This window comes from Dromiciops gliroides, chromosome 6, assembly GCF_019393635.1.
Source record: "Dromiciops gliroides isolate mDroGli1 chromosome 6, mDroGli1.pri, whole genome shotgun sequence".
In the NCBI taxonomy this organism is placed as follows: Eukaryota; Metazoa; Chordata; class Mammalia; order Microbiotheria; family Microbiotheriidae; genus Dromiciops; species Dromiciops gliroides.
The window spans coordinates 1,804,643-1,819,248 of NC_057866.1; the positions used below are offsets into that span (position 1 = coordinate 1,804,643).

Consider the following 14,606-nt stretch of genomic DNA (forward strand, 5'->3'; position numbering starts at 1 on the left):
CTAGGCCTTGAAGGGAGGCAGTTGGACTCAACAAAGGGAACCTCAGCCGTGCCTCAGGAGCTGCTGCTGACGGCGGCAGGAGCGTGGCACAGGCTGGAGCCCCCTCCAAGAGCCAAGACCCATGGGCAGGCTCAGGGCTGGGCGGGGGTGGGGGGGGGGAGGGACCCTGCCCCGGCCTAAGCTGCAGCCACTCCGGAAGCTGAGGGCACCTCTGGGCCCTCCTCTAGCACACCCAACAAATGGGCACCCAGTGTCTACCTGGAGACCTCCAGTGAGGGGCTCATCCCAAACATGCCCTTATTCTCCCTTAAACAGCCCTAACTCAAGGCAGCTTGTCAGCACCGAGCGAAACCTTCCAGAACATGCTCAGGACATGCTCCCTCCCCCCCCACCGCTCCCCAGCCTTTTCCCTTTCAGGTGAAACACTCCCCGGTCCTTCATCAATCCTTTGCGGAAGGAAGGGAGGAAGGAAGGGAGGAAGGAGAGAGGGAAGGAAGGAAGGAAGGAAGGAAGGAAGGAAGGAAGGAAGGAAGGAAGGAAGGAAGGAAGGAAGGAAGGAAGGAAGGAAGGAAGGAAGGAAGGAAGGAAGGAAGGAAGGAAGGAAGGAAGGAAGGAGAGAGGGAGGCAGGGGAGGGAGGAAGGAAGGAATGAAGGAAGGAAGGAGAGAGGGAGGGAGGGAAGGAAGGAAGGAGAGAAGGAACAAAGGAAGGAAGGAAGGAAGGTGCTGAGAGGCAGCTTTAGGCCTGGTGCCAGGGAATCTTTCTCAAACAAAAGCTGTCCCAGTGTGGAAGGGTCTTCTCTGAGAGGTGTCTAAGCACAGCCAGAGCCCAGCCTCATAGGGGAGGACAGGGCTGAGGGATCCCACCCATGTGGTCTGACCACCTGGAGCACAATCGGGGCAGGGCCAGCCGCTGCAGCTCCATGTCTCTCAGCTGCCGCCCTCCTTGTCCAGCTGCTGATTGCCCTTTCTCTTCCTCAAGCCCCATGAGGACCAAAGGGCCTTGGAGTCCCTCTGGAGGCCAGTCCAGGGCCTGAGAGAGAACAGAGGGGCTAAGGGGGGAATATGCATTTATTAAGCACCAGGCCCTGCTGTTTTACCAATATTATTTCATTAGTAAATGGAGCCCCCCCCTCTGCCAACCCCCCCCCCCCGAGGCCATCTGAGGGTCCTTCTTCCAAGGAGTGTCCAGAGCCCTAGTAATGCCAGTGTGCTCAGATGCTCCTTCTTCCCTCCTCCCCTCTGCCAGGCCCTGGCATCGCTGGCACCCACTGGCTTTGGGGACTGGCACCCTGCAAAGAGGACACTGCATGATAATCAAAAATCTCGGGCCTGCAATGCAGCCCCGAGCCAGCCAACGGGGGAAGGAGGGAGGCAGCTGAAGACGCTCCTCTCTGCACCATCCTGGGGAATTTGGAGCCTGAGACGGGATTTGGGTCAGCTGCCTCTTCCAGCATCATTCCTGCCTGGTCTCCTTTTCTCCACCAACCCACTTTTCAGTTTGCTCACAGCAGAGGTAGGGACCTGGACCAGTCTGAAAGCTGGTGGGAGGAGCCAGCCCGGGCTAGAATCTGGGTGCTAGTCCCACCATCATCTCCTTCTGGGCCTGCTCTTTTGTCCTTTCCCCCCAAGACTGCTCCGGGCCCTTCGAAGGGGCATCCTAACAACCCAAGAACTTAGAACTGGCAGAGTTCTACAGCATTTGTTCCAGAGCTTTCATGTTACATAGAGGGAAACTGAGGCTCAGAGAGACACATGGACATGCCCAGTCCATCTCATGTCTAGAACTAGCAGAGGTGGGGAATGGGGGTTTGAGGGTGCATGGGGGGCAGTGGGGGTGTGGGGTGGGGGTGGGGGGTTGGGGGTGGTCAGTGACCATGGGTGGGAAAGGGGAGGGCATAAGGGAAAAGTAGGAGCCAACACAATTTATTCAGGATAGGGGGCACCACAGTGGACTGAGCACCAGACCTGGAGTCAGGAAGACTGGATTTCAAATCAAGGTGACCCTGGGCAAGTCATTTCACCTCTGCTTCAGTCTCCTCATCTGTAAAATTTTAGCACCTACCATGCAAACCTTAAAATGCTATAGGCTTGCTGGCTGTAGTAAAGGATGAAAGAGACCCTAAGGTTTGCAAAGAGCTTTCTAACTGTATATTCACCTGATCCTCACGGCAATCCTCTGGGCTATCACTATCTCCATTTTACATGGGGAGAAACTAAGACTTAGCAAGGCCAAGTGACTTACCCACAGTCACACAGCTGGTAAGTGTCTGAGGAAGCTGGTAAGTGTCTCGGGTCTTCCTGACTCCAGACCACGTCTTTATCCACTGAAACGCCCAGCTGCCCCATAGTTGTTTACCCATAAGTAAAAGCAAGGACTTTGCGGGGGACAGTGGGGAAGGTGACTCCCAGAGGAGGCAGTGGTGCAGGGCAGAGCCTGCAGGAAGCCAAGGGTTCCTGGAGCTGGAGATAAGGAGGGAGAGGAGCATTGCAGGCAGAAGGGAGGGAGATGGAATGTTGAGCTTGAGCATGGCTGAGGAGTCTGTGGGGGCTGGAAGACAATGAGATAAAGTGGGAGAGCTTGGCTGATTGTGAAGCATTTGGCACAGGGCCAGGCACACAGTAGGTCCTTCTGAAAGGGCTGTCATTGTGAGGCTGAGGAGTTCACTAGGGAGCCCCTGGAGCTTCTCAGACAGGGATGAGACACAGGCAGAGCCCCCTGGGCTTTGGGAAGGTCACCTGGCAGTTGTGGGCAGGGTTCAGATAAAAGCATCTGAACTAGGAGAGGGCAAGGGAGGGAGGAAAAGGGGGCACAAGAGCTGCTGCCCCATCAAAAGGACTTGGCCACAAACTGGGAAGAGGAAGAGGCAGGGACCAGGATGACTGGGAGGATAGCAATGCCCTCTGCAAAAGGAGGGACGTGGGAGAGGGGGTTCAGTTGGTCAGTCCATCAACAAGCATTTCTTAACCCTTACTACTCACCAGGCATTGTGCTAAGTGCAGGGGATAAAAGAAAGGCAAAAGACAGTCCCTGACCTCAAGAAGTTCACTCTTTGATGGGGGAAACAACCTGCCGAAAATCAGGTGCAAACAGCTACATCCAGGAAACATAAGAAACAGGGAATGGAGGGGGATGCTGGAATGGATAGGGGTGGGGGGAGGTTTCCTTAGAAGGTGGGGTTTTAGGTGGTACTTAAAAAAGCTGGGAAGGTCAGGAGTCAGAGGAGAGGGGAGAAAGTGTTCCAGGCCTGGGGAAATGGCCAGAGAGAATGCCTAGAGCCCAGGGATGGAGGGTCTTGGAGTGAGCAGGAGGGCATGTCACTGGAGTGAAGAACTGGGGAGTAAGGAAAGGTAAGAAGCCTGGAAAGGTAGGAGGGGATGAGGCTTTGAAGGTCTCCGAAGGGCAAAGAGAGGATCCTGTGTTTCATCCTGGTGATAGAGAGCCAGCCGAGGTTACTGAGTAAGAGCATGACGTGGTCAGACCTTCACTTCAGGAAGATCATTTTGGTGGCTGAATAGAGGATGGAGTGGAGGGGGAGAGACTGAGGCAGGCAGCCCCCCACCCTGGCAGCTCTTGCAATGCCCAGGCATGAGGTGATGAGGGTCTGCAGGAGGGCGGGGGCTCTATCAGAAGGAAAAGGGAGTGTATTCTATTTGAGAGATGTTTCAAAGGTAGTCAAAGTGCCTTGGTGACATACTGGATGGGGGTCTTGTCGCCATATTGGATGGGGGGAATCCAGAATGACTCCTAGGTTGGGAGCCTGAGGGACTGGGGGGATGGGGGGGCCCTCTCCAGTAACAGGGAAGGGAGGGGTTATGGGGCACATAATTAGTTTTAGTTTTGGACAAGTTGGGTATAAGATATCTACTGGCAGCCAGTCCAAGATCTCTGAAGAACAGTTGGAAATGCCAGACTGGTCAGCAGAGGCTGAGGCAGGAGAGGTAGATTTGAGAATCCTGAGCAGAGATATGGTCATCAAGTCCACAGGAAGTGGTGAGATTCCCAAGTGAAGTCGAGTGGAGGGACAAGAGAAGCTGGGACAGAACCTGAAGGACACCTCTGGCCCAAGGGAGTGATGTGAAGGAGGATCCAGCCAAGGAGGCTGAGGAGGAGCGGGCAGAGAGGGAGGAGGAGAGCCAGGAGGTGGAGGGACATCTCAAAAACCTAGCAAGAAGCCAGGCTCCCAGAGAGGGTGACCAACAGCTTTAGGGTCCATAAAGAGATCAAGGAGGATGAGGATTGAGGTAGCCCACTGGGTTCAGTTTTCAGGAGGTTCCCTGTGTGTCTGGAGAGAGCAATCTCTGTGGCCCCATGGGGTTGGTGCTGGATTGTAAGGGGTTAAGGGGAGAGAGAGGAGAGAAGGTGGAGGCCCCTGGAGGCCGCCTCTTCTAGGGCTTTGGCCACAAAGGCAGGAAATGGATGGTTCAAATGAGGGGTCCCTGAGGCTGGGGGGAGACATGGGCATGTTTGTTGGCAGGAAGGAAGGAGCCAGGAGGCAGGCAGAGATTCAAGAGAAGTGGCAGAGTGGAGATGGCAGAGAGGGGCAGTCTGCTGGAGGAGAGGGCATGGAGCCTGAGTGGACAGAGGGAGTCGGGGCACCTCATGAGGTGGAAGGAGGACATGGGGCAGATGGGAGAGGAGGAGGAGGGGAGGAGAGGGCAACCGCAGCGAACGGCCTTCATCCCTTCAGTGCAGTGGGAGGCAGGGTCTCAGCTGAGAGAGTGGGGGAGGGAGAACACTTCAGGAGAGATGGAGTAAATGAGAGTAAATAATATCAGAGGGAAGGCATTGGCAATGGGGACAATGAAGAAAGACCTTCTGCAGGAGGGGGATGGGAGCCGGGTCTAAAAGGAGGCCTAGAGGCGGAGAGGAGGAAAGAGAATTCTAGGCTCGGGGAGGGGGTGGGCAGCCTGTGAAAATGCCTAGAGTCGTGCTGCCAGTGTGGCAGGATCCCAGAGTACACAGTGCCTGCAAAGGTGGGAAGGGACGGGGGCTTTAGAAGGAAAACAGGCTTTGCTGTCTGACCGGAGGGGCGGGCCTTCAGGGCACTTTGGCGTCCTCTGACAGATGCCGCGGGACATCCCAGGGAAACGTCCAACAGAAATGGGCCGAGGTCTACGTTTAGGAGTCCTGAGTGGAAGTTGCTAAGATCACTAAAGGAGAGACCCCAGGACAGACCCTCGGGGAACCCTCTCCCTGAGGGGTGGGAGGTAGAGAATGATGCAGCAAAGGAGACTGAGAAGGCACAGACAGGAGCAGAGGGCAAGGGCAGGAGACCCAGCGAGCGTCCAGGAGGGCAGTGGGCAGTGTCCAATGCTGCCAAGGTCAAGAGGGGCAAGGACTGAGAACAGACCCCAGGTCCTTGGCAGTGCGGGGAACAACGTGGGAGGAACCAGACTGAGGGGCGGGGGAAGTGAGTGCGGATCGCGCCTTTCAGAAGGCAGCCTGTCAATAGGAAGACAGGCTGAGGCCAATGGGAAGGAGACCAGGTCAGGCGCCTGTCTGGCCACCAGCTCTCGGCCCGGGTAGATACGTCTTGGGAAAACCCTCCAGCTCTTCCATCCCCTTTGCAATCTGCTCTGAGGTTCAGCGGCCTTCCCGGCCCCCACCAGAGCTGTAGCTAGCGACTGTGGTGCCCAGTCCTTCATGTGATTGAGAAAGGGAGGAGTGACCTCGGACCTAGAGGCAGAGGGAGAGACTCAGTGGAAGTTTGCACCAAAAAGAGACAGACTCTCCAACGGGAGGGAGGAGGCGAGGGGCACGGGGTCCCCCGGGCCTGATGAGCCACTTCTGCAGATAATTCACACAGGCTGCCCAGGGAAAGATAGCTACTGTCAGGGTCCCTGCCAGCTGGTACCGAAGGAACAGTGAGGGGGATCACAGGGACATAGAGAGGCCCACAGAATGGAAGCGAATTGTCCAAGGCCACACAGGAAGTAAGTGGCAGACAAGGCTCGAACCCAGGTCATCCAAACATTGCACCAGGGAGGATGGCTCCTTCTTCCTTTCCCAGATATCAATCGTGCTGAGCCTAGACTAAGCACTGTCAGGCACTGTAAGGGGTGCTGGGCATATCAAGGGGAGCTTCATGCAGAAGGTGAAACCTGAGCTGAGGCTCAAGGCAAACCAGAGATGCTCAGACACAGGGGTGACCAGGGAGAACAGCCCAGGCATGCAAAGGCGTGGAGATGGGAGGTGGGAGGCAGGAAGGGGAATACTGTGTGTTGTGCCCAGGAAAGGAAGGTCGCATCTTACATGCCAAACAGTTTCTGGCTGAGCCAGGAGGCAAGAGGGAGCCGGTGAAGTTGACAAAGTAAGGGAGCAGAAGTGCAGTCAAACCTGCGCTTCAGGAGGATGGCTCGGGGGAAGGAGGGGTGGAGGCAGAGACGCAGGTGGCAAGGAGGCCAATCAGGCCCCTGCTGCAGCTGTCCCCGTGAGAGAGGGTGAGGCTCTGAGCCAAGGGGTGGCTATACGAGCCAAGAGAAGAGGATGAATATGAGAGACATTGTGGAGTAGAAACAGCACGATCTGGTGATTGATCCAGTGGGGTGCTCCGGAGTGAGGGACCACGGAGGACCCTGAGAACATGGGGATGGCTGGAGAGCAACAGGGGAGTCAGAAGGGAGGTACAAGACAGTGCTTTTGATTTGAAATAGGGTGAATCTGAGGTGCCCACGGGACATCCCACTGAAAATGTCTTAAAAGGTAGTGGGTAATGGGTGACTGGATGCAGGAAAGAGGTCAGAGTAGAGGCATCTAGATGGTGCCGTAGTGCACAGAGCGCTGGGCCTGAGTTCCAATCCAGCCTCGGACACTTCCTAGCTGGGTGACCCTGGACAAGTCACTTCACCCTGTTGGCCTCAGTTTCCTCCTCTGTGAAATGAGCTGGAGAAGTAAATGGCAAAGTGCCCCAGTATCTCTGCCAAGCAAACCCCAAATGGGGTCACAGAGAGTCGGATAGGACTGAAAACCATTGACCTGACATGTAGAGTCGTGTGCATAGGGTTGGTAGTTTAACCATGTAAGAGCTGATAAGGCCCCTGAGAGAGAGCAGAGACTTGGGACAGTGCTGAGGAAGACCTCCAGGTAGGGCAAGGAGAGGACAGAGGGAGCCAGTGAAGACTTCGGAGAGGTGAACGATGTGGTCAGACTTCGGCAGATTAGCTTGGCAGCCAGCTATCTGGACTGGGCAGAGAGGCCGGTGAGGAGGCTGCCCAGGGGGCCCTCCCCTTAGGGAGTGGCCATGGGGGTGGCAGGAGAAGTTAGGTCATTGTGATGCAGTCCTTCCCAGGATCTCCTTCCTTGTCCACTGGATCAGCATCCCAGGCAGCTGCTGCCTTGGTCAGGGTCTGGGCTGCCCATGGCCAGGAGGAGACAAGGACGTGAGCCATGCTGCCAGAGGTTGGACAGCTCCATCCCATGTGGGCTGGCAGAGAGTGGGGCAGAGGGACCAGCCCCTCAGCCAGGTGTGAAGGGAGGCAGCCTTGTGCCACCCTTCATGCAGCGAGACTGCTGAGCCGGGCGGGGCACCCAGCCTCCCTCTGCGCCCACAGCCTGCAGACTGCTTCCTCTGGGGCGCATTCCACGCAGGCCTGGCCTACTTTATCACCAGCAGCATCCCTTCCCCCGCCCCCAGGAGCATTTCTGCCTCACGGAGGCTTATTTTTGGAAAGGGGAAGCAAGCAGGCGTCAGGGCCCAGCAGCCCAGCTGGCCCCTCCGTGGGGGGATGAAAGCTGCCGAGCCCCTCCGTCTAGCCCCTTTGTCAGGTGGTCAGAACCACCTCCATCCTCCCATGCCGACTTTGGGGCTCCACTGCTGTGACACAGCTCCCGTCCAAGACAGACGGAGGGCAGGAATGTCCTGGCTGCAGCACCAGCCCACCCTGGTGGGGCAGCCCAGACCCCTTCCCATCTTCCTTCTCTGCCTCACAGTACATCGGAATGTGTGAGATCAAATGGAGGGGGCAGAGGCCTCTCTCCTACTTAGGGGATGTTCTGCCTGCCCCCCTTCCCTTCCCTGGATGAGGTCTCCCAGGATGCCTCTGGGGATCAAGGACGACCCTCTCCCCACTCTCAAGATTAGAACAGCCTTTCTGGCTGCTTCCAGAGCCCCTCCTCAGCCATAACCTTCTGGAGGCAGGGAAGAGGGAAAGGGGGTGCAGGGAATATTCCCATTTGCCGAGCAGGAAACTGAGGCTCCAGATGACAAAGTAGGGTTTTGAACTGGCCAGTGCCCCCTGCCTGGCCCATCCCTCCAAGCTTTCCAAGCTGACAGCCCCACAAACTCTGCCCTTGCTCAGGGGGTGTCCCAGACTCCCCCTGGCATAGCCAGGGGACATCAGTGAGAGTGAGAGGGGCTGTGCTGCCACAAATGCACAGAGGAAATCCTCCAGACCTCAGGCACGGTTTCATTTGCAGTCCCAGTGGCCAGCCAGGATCAAACAGAGCTCGCCTGAGCCAGCCATTGGGCTTGGGGTGGGAATACCCGGTGCCCACTCCCTCCTCATCTCCTTCCTGCTGGCCTGGCTTCAACCAGCGGCCTGAGCCTATTCAGAGGCTGGCATGAACGGCTCCAAGCTCACCTCCTCAGTGCATTTGTTCACGACATCCCTGACCTCCAGGATGAGACTGAGAGTGCCTGCCCTTCCAAGCCAGAAGGTGTGTTGGGAAAGCAGCCCCGCCAAGCCCCCTGGGAGGGCCCGGCCCAGGCTGCATCACCCTGCCTCGTGACTTTTTAAGAGCTCCCGATGTCCATGGCGCTAGAGGGAACAGTTCAGGAGCAACACTCTGTGTGAAGCCTGTGCTCCCACATCGAGACCAAGGCACTGTGCCAAAACAGCTCCTCACTCAGCAGCCCTGGAGAAATCCAGCTTCAAGCCATGTTGGGAAGCAGACGTCCCAGAAAGGGGCAGTTGCAGCTGCCTGGAGCCCCGGCTGCAAACCTCAGGACCCCCGATCAGTCCAGGGCCAGGGCTCCCTCACAGGGGACGGGCCGGTGGAGTCCTCCCCAAACAACCTCGTCTCTGTTGGGCCTTACCTCCCAGGGATGAGGAGCTTTCCTTGGAGACACTGGCCTGAGAACTTGGGCCGGGTCTCTACACCCATGATCCCCTCGAACTTCTCTTAGGCTGGCCCAAGAGCTTTGTCCCCCCTGTGTTGGAGCCTCCTGTTGCTTCTCCATGTATCTTCAGGCTTTAAGTATGTTTCTTGGATGCCCCAAATTGTTGGGCTCTATCTTGTAAAGTCTTTTCTACCATCTTTTATGGGAGAATTCATTCTGTTCACCTTCAAGGTTATAGTTGTTAAGTTTTTGTTCCCCTAATAAAACTTTGGCAGACAGGACGGTGCTCCAGGGGAAGTTCAGGGGGAAGATGTGGAGAGGACCCTTGGTGGCTGGGCCCCTGAATTCAATGGAATAGCATGGAGAGAAAGGAAAATGGTGGTACGCTCTCTGGAGAAGAATGGGGAACCCTTTGTCATCCTCCCCTGCCCCTCAAGCCCAGCTGCCACACAGGGCTCTTCCCCCATTGGGATGACCTTGAATGGTTGGCAAGGCTGGCTTCATGCCCTCAAATGACAGAGGTTCCCATGGGCTCTGCCCTATTCCTCCCCCACCAGCAGCCTGCCCACTGGCCCTTAGAGGGGGCGATGTATCTGTGCAGCACAAAGTCCTTTTGCCCCCAGCCTCATTCAGACCCGCCTGGACAGTTTAGGAAAGACAATGAGGAGCCAAAGGGAAGGACTTGGAGATCAGGATACATAAGGGCCCACTGAGCATGTTCGTCCTGGGGAGAGCTGTGTTCCAGTGTCTGGAGGCCATCCTATCAAAGGGAAATTGCAGGAGGACCTGAGTTCAAATTTGGCCTCAGACACTTGACACTTACTAGCTGTGTGACCCTGGGCAAGTCACTTTACCCCAATTGCCTCACTAAAAAAAAAAGAGGCCAGTGTGGGATTAATATCAGGATGAGCCCTCCGCAACCATTAGGGTTGTCTCAGAGTAGAAGAGGCTACCTCTGGAGGTGACATGCCTCCTGGCTCCATTCCTCGTCTGTCCTCCCTCTCCATTAGCCACCATCTCTCTGTGGTGGAGCAAAGTGAGGACCCCAGGAGAGCAACGGAGGGGAGGACTACCTCATCTCCCTTTGCATGATGCTCCTCTTTAGCCCAGGCCTGGGGAGTCTGACCATGGTCCAGGAAGAATGACCCAATGTGTAAACGAATGAATGAATGAACGAATGAACAAATGAATGAATGAATGAACGAACAAACAAATGAATGAATGAATGAACGAATGAACAAACGAATGAACGAACAAACGAATGAATGAACGAACGAACGATTGAATGAATGAATGAACAAACGAATGAATGAATGAATGAACAAATGATTGAATGAATGAATGAACGAACGAACGAATGAGTAAATGAATGGGTCCAGGTGGAAGCAGTTGCTGGGGTTGGCCCCAGCGCCTCTCTAAGTGTGCTCTGGAGGGAAGGGACTGAGGCTGCTGGTGTGATGCACTAATGGGCTTCCCTCTCTGTTTGTCTCCTCTGTCCAGGTGGAGAGGGAGATAGCCATCCTGAAGCTCATAGAACACCCGCATGTTTTAAAGCTGCACGACGTTTATGAAAATAAAAAATATTTGTAGGTATTACTGGGTCCAGGAGCTGGGGCAGGAGGGACCGGGAGGGGCTGGGAGGGGCTGGGAGGGGCTGGGAGGGGCTGGGCTTCGGAGTGGGCCAGGTGAGAGGTCACCTCGCAGCTGGGAGAGGCGAGGATGAGGATGGCGTGGATGCCTTCCTCCTGCTCTGGCATGCCCACTGCATGGTCGGTGGCTCTGCTCAGAAGCTGCTCCTGGGCAGACATGCCCTTGACTCCGGGGCAGACATGCCTTAACCCCCCAGGTAGCCCCTCTGCAGAAGTTCATGGGTCTCCAGGTCAGTGGCCTGCAGAACTCATGCCCAAGAGGATCTCTGGAAAGACCCTCATCTCAAACCCCACCCCTGGGTGCTGTTCTATTTGTCAGCATAGCCTGCCAGCCCTCGGGGCTGAACCTCTCAGAGGGGCAGGGTGTCAGACCCACCTCAGGAAGGAACTGTGTGGTCATTCCCCTCCCTCAGTGGGCCTGATTTATATGGGGGTGAGAGGGAGCAGTACACGTGTGAGTGTGTCAGTCCTGGTGGGCTGATCCTGGGCTCCGGGGGGCCAGGGAACTTGGGGGATGCCTTGGTAGCAAAAGAGGTGCTGCTGTGCCCCAAGACTGGGGAATTCAGTTGTCCAGAGAGCCTGCCCCAGCCTGCCTCTTCTACAGGGCTCTTGGCCGCCAAAGAGCCAGAACGAGGGACGAGCTGGAGGTCGGGTCTGCAGCTGAGAGCCTCGCGTGGGAGTCCAAGGATTCAGTTGGCACTGGGGCTCTCCCTCTCCTTCATTCCATTACCCAAGGCACTCTCTTCCCTTCTCTTGTCTGCCTCAGTGGGTGTGTGCCCAGAACTCTCTGCTGCCAGTGTGGGGGCTGACCTGGGGACCCTCAGCCTGTCCCACAGCACTCACTTGGCTTGGGATCCAGGCCTTCCTTGACAGTCACATCAGGGCTGTGCTCCACTTTGTTGGTGTGAGAGCAAAGGCACAGGGCCCTAAGCAGGGCCTGGAGGCTTGGGTCCCAGATGGGACTAGCCAGAAAGCCCAGCTCCCCACTGACAACTTGTTGGTGCTAATTTTCTAGTTTTCTGCCTCTGGCTAACCAGGGAAGTCTGGAAGGAGAAGGGCAGGAGTCAGCCAGGAGAGAAGGAGAGAAGGGCTCCCAGGCCCCAGAAGACTACAGGGACAGTCAGGAATGAAGGCGGGGGTGGGGCTACAAGGTTCAGGATCTGTCAGAAGAGAGGGGGCCTGTGCAGCTTGCAAGCTCAGGCTGATGCTGTCACTATAGAGTGAAGTCCCTTGTGCCCCAGTTAATACATCATCTGCCCGAGCTCTTGACAGCTTCTTTGCCCCTTGTCTCCCTCCCCCTGCAGGGTCTGCCTCATAAGTTCTGTCCCAGTGCTCTCAGCTGCCCCACAGTTCCCAAAGAACCCTCCCATGGCCTAAGCTCATCCTGGTTCATGTGCATCCTGAACTAGGATATAAGGCAGGGAAGGGAAGAAGAGGAAGAAGAAAATAAGGAAGGAAGGGAAGGAGGAAGAGAGGGAGGAAGAGATGGAGGTAGAAAGGGAGGAAGGGAGGGACGGAAGGAAAGGAAGTAAAGAGGGAGGGAGGAAGGAAAGGAAGGAAGAGGGAGAGAAGGAGGGAAGAAAGAAGGAAGGAAGGAAGGAGGGAGGGAGGAAGGAAGGGAAGGAAGTAAAGAGGGAGGGAGGAAGGAAGGGAAGGAAGGAAGGAAGGAAGGAAGGAAGGAAGGAAGGAAGGAAGGAAGGAAGGAAGGAAGGAAGGAAGGAAGGAAGGAAGGAAGGAAGGAAGGAAGGAAGGAGGAAGGGAGGGAAGGAAAGGAAGGGAGGGAGGCTGGTTTAGTGCCTCCAAGTCTCTCCAACCCCAACATCCCACTGTGTGCTTAAAGGCCAACTGTGCAATGGCCCAGAGAGTTGGTGAATTCTGGACAATGAGAACATCATCCTAGGACCCGCTGGGAGTCAAAACTTTGGGATTTCCTGTGTAATGAGAGGCTCTGGCTCCTCATATCCTCAGGAGCTTTGAGTGTCCAGAATACCCTCCTTGCCCCTTAAGACCAAGGTCTTAAAAGGCAGAGAACCTCTAGGGTTGCCCCCAGTCTCCTTCCTACCTTGGGGGCCTGCCTGGATCTCCATGAAAAGAAAGCTCAGCCGGACATGCTTGGCCAGGTGTGCCAGGTGCTCCCCAAGGGAGCTGACTGCTCTAAACAGGGTGTGTTGCCCACATCTCTTGTGTTGGGTTAAAAGATGGGAAGGCCGCCCCTTGGGAGAAGGCTGGGCTATCCAGGAGCCTTCTGTGGTCCTCAGAGGCCAGCAGCCAGAGGCGGAGGTCATCACACAAGGGCAGCGGACCCCTGGCTGCTGGGTCTGAAAGTGAGCACAACGGGAAGGCAGGCTGGTGGCTCACGTGCCTCAGCAGAACTAGACTGCTGCCTCCCTGCTCCCATTAGCCTGGGGGAGACAGAGAGGAAGTATCCTGCACACAGACCTCAGCCATCCCAGGATCCCTGGAGCCACTTCCCAAGGACCCCTGTTGTGCTTGCCTTGTCCCCGTGTTACTGAGCAGCACTGCCCAGTCCGAGCTTCCTCTTCCCCTGAGTAGGCTCCGGGAGGAAGATTAGGAAAAGGAAGCTGAGAGAACTCGCAGGGCTCACTTCTCCTGGGCTCTTCATCCTCCCCACTGGCCCCTGGCCCTTTGTTCTAGAGGCAAGGTAGCCTGGGGTGGTGCCCTGTGCCTGGCTTGCCCCTGAGACCAAGTTGTGTGGCTCTCAGGCTCCAAGGAACCAATGCCTCCTACTGGGGGCCCTTCCATCCAAGTGGGCATCCAGATAAGGAGAGCAGGGCTGGACCCTATGGTCAGAGGAGGAAGGTCCCCAGATCACCCCCGGGCCAGACAATGGACAACACTCTTGGCGTCCAGCCAAATGCAGGTTGAAAAATTCATGCCCAGCCTCTGAATGGACAGTTCTTGAATAATGGATCAGCCGGCCTCAGGAGCTGCTTGGGGCTGGCTAATCGATAGAGAAGGTGGGCTACCAAGCCAACAGAATGACCCAGAGCTAGCTGGCCTGGCCCTTGGGGGTGAGGGCAGCCACCAACCAAATAGTCAGGGCCAGGGAAGGAGAGGGGAAAGCCCGGGGCTGGGGTCCTGGGTGCCAAAGGGAGGCGGTGAGAGAGCCCGCCATGGGCACCGTGCTCTCACCCTGAGACCCACACTTTGCCCCACCCCTTTTGAGCCTCCATTTGTCCAGATGTGGATGGGATTTCCAGAGTCACAGACAGACAAGGGTTAAGTTCAGGGCTGGCTCTGACCCCAGGTCTCAGGTCATTGAGAGCAACAGGAGAAGACTGGGAGGGGGCCCAAGGCCGGCCTTTGTCCTCCGCAGGGAGCAGGGCATGGCCAGACCCTGCTGGGGTCACCCTCCCTTCAGGCTGAGGAGAGGCAGGCCAGTGTTACCTTGCCTACTAGGGCTGATGCTGCCCCCTTTCCGTGAGAGATTTTGGCCACGGGCTGAAGAAGTAGGCCTGTCTGTCAAGGTGGGAAGGAGGAAAGAGGCAGTAGCAGCCCTGAAAAGACAGGGCGTAGATGACCAGCTTCCCTCAGCCTGCCTTGCTCTGAGCTCCTGGGCCAAGAGGCTTCACCCCAGACACAGTGGTCCTCTGGGACCCATGGCTGGGATGCCAAGCATTCTCCTGGAGAAGGGGAGCACCCCAGGCACAGCCCAGAGCTCCACTGCTGCCAACTCCACAGAAGCAGAGGCCTAAAGATTGGCTGGGTCTGGACTCTTGGCACATACAGACCCTGGGGGTAGGGGTGGGGGCAGGTATCCTAGGGGCCCAGGAACCCATCCCAGGCAGTCTGAGAGCCCACATCTTGTACCCTGCTGGACAAGGAGATGAGGGGAAGGAGAAGAGTCCATGGGGGATCTGGGGACCCAGAGGAAAG

The 14,606-nt window shown here is 56.5% G+C and overlaps 1 protein-coding gene across 18 annotated transcripts in view; it reads left to right on the top strand.

Moving 5' to 3' along the window:
• BRSK2 (BR serine/threonine kinase 2) overlaps nucleotides 1-14,606 on the top strand; it is a 155,245-nt gene that overhangs the window by 80,511 nt on the left and 60,128 nt on the right. For 17 of the 18 annotated variants that reach the window (XR_006353590.1, XR_006353591.1, XR_006353592.1 and 14 more), the window contains exon 3: nucleotides 10,561-10,646. Coding sequence is in view for 15 of the 18 variants with exons in the window: in XM_043971495.1 (XP_043827430.1) it covers nucleotides 10,561-10,646 (86 nt within the window). In the remaining 3 variants the exon portion in view is untranslated. Of the gene's footprint in view, nucleotides 1-10,560; nucleotides 10,651-14,606 lie in introns of all 18 variants that reach the window. The other variant, XM_043971502.1, reaches the window with a different exon arrangement.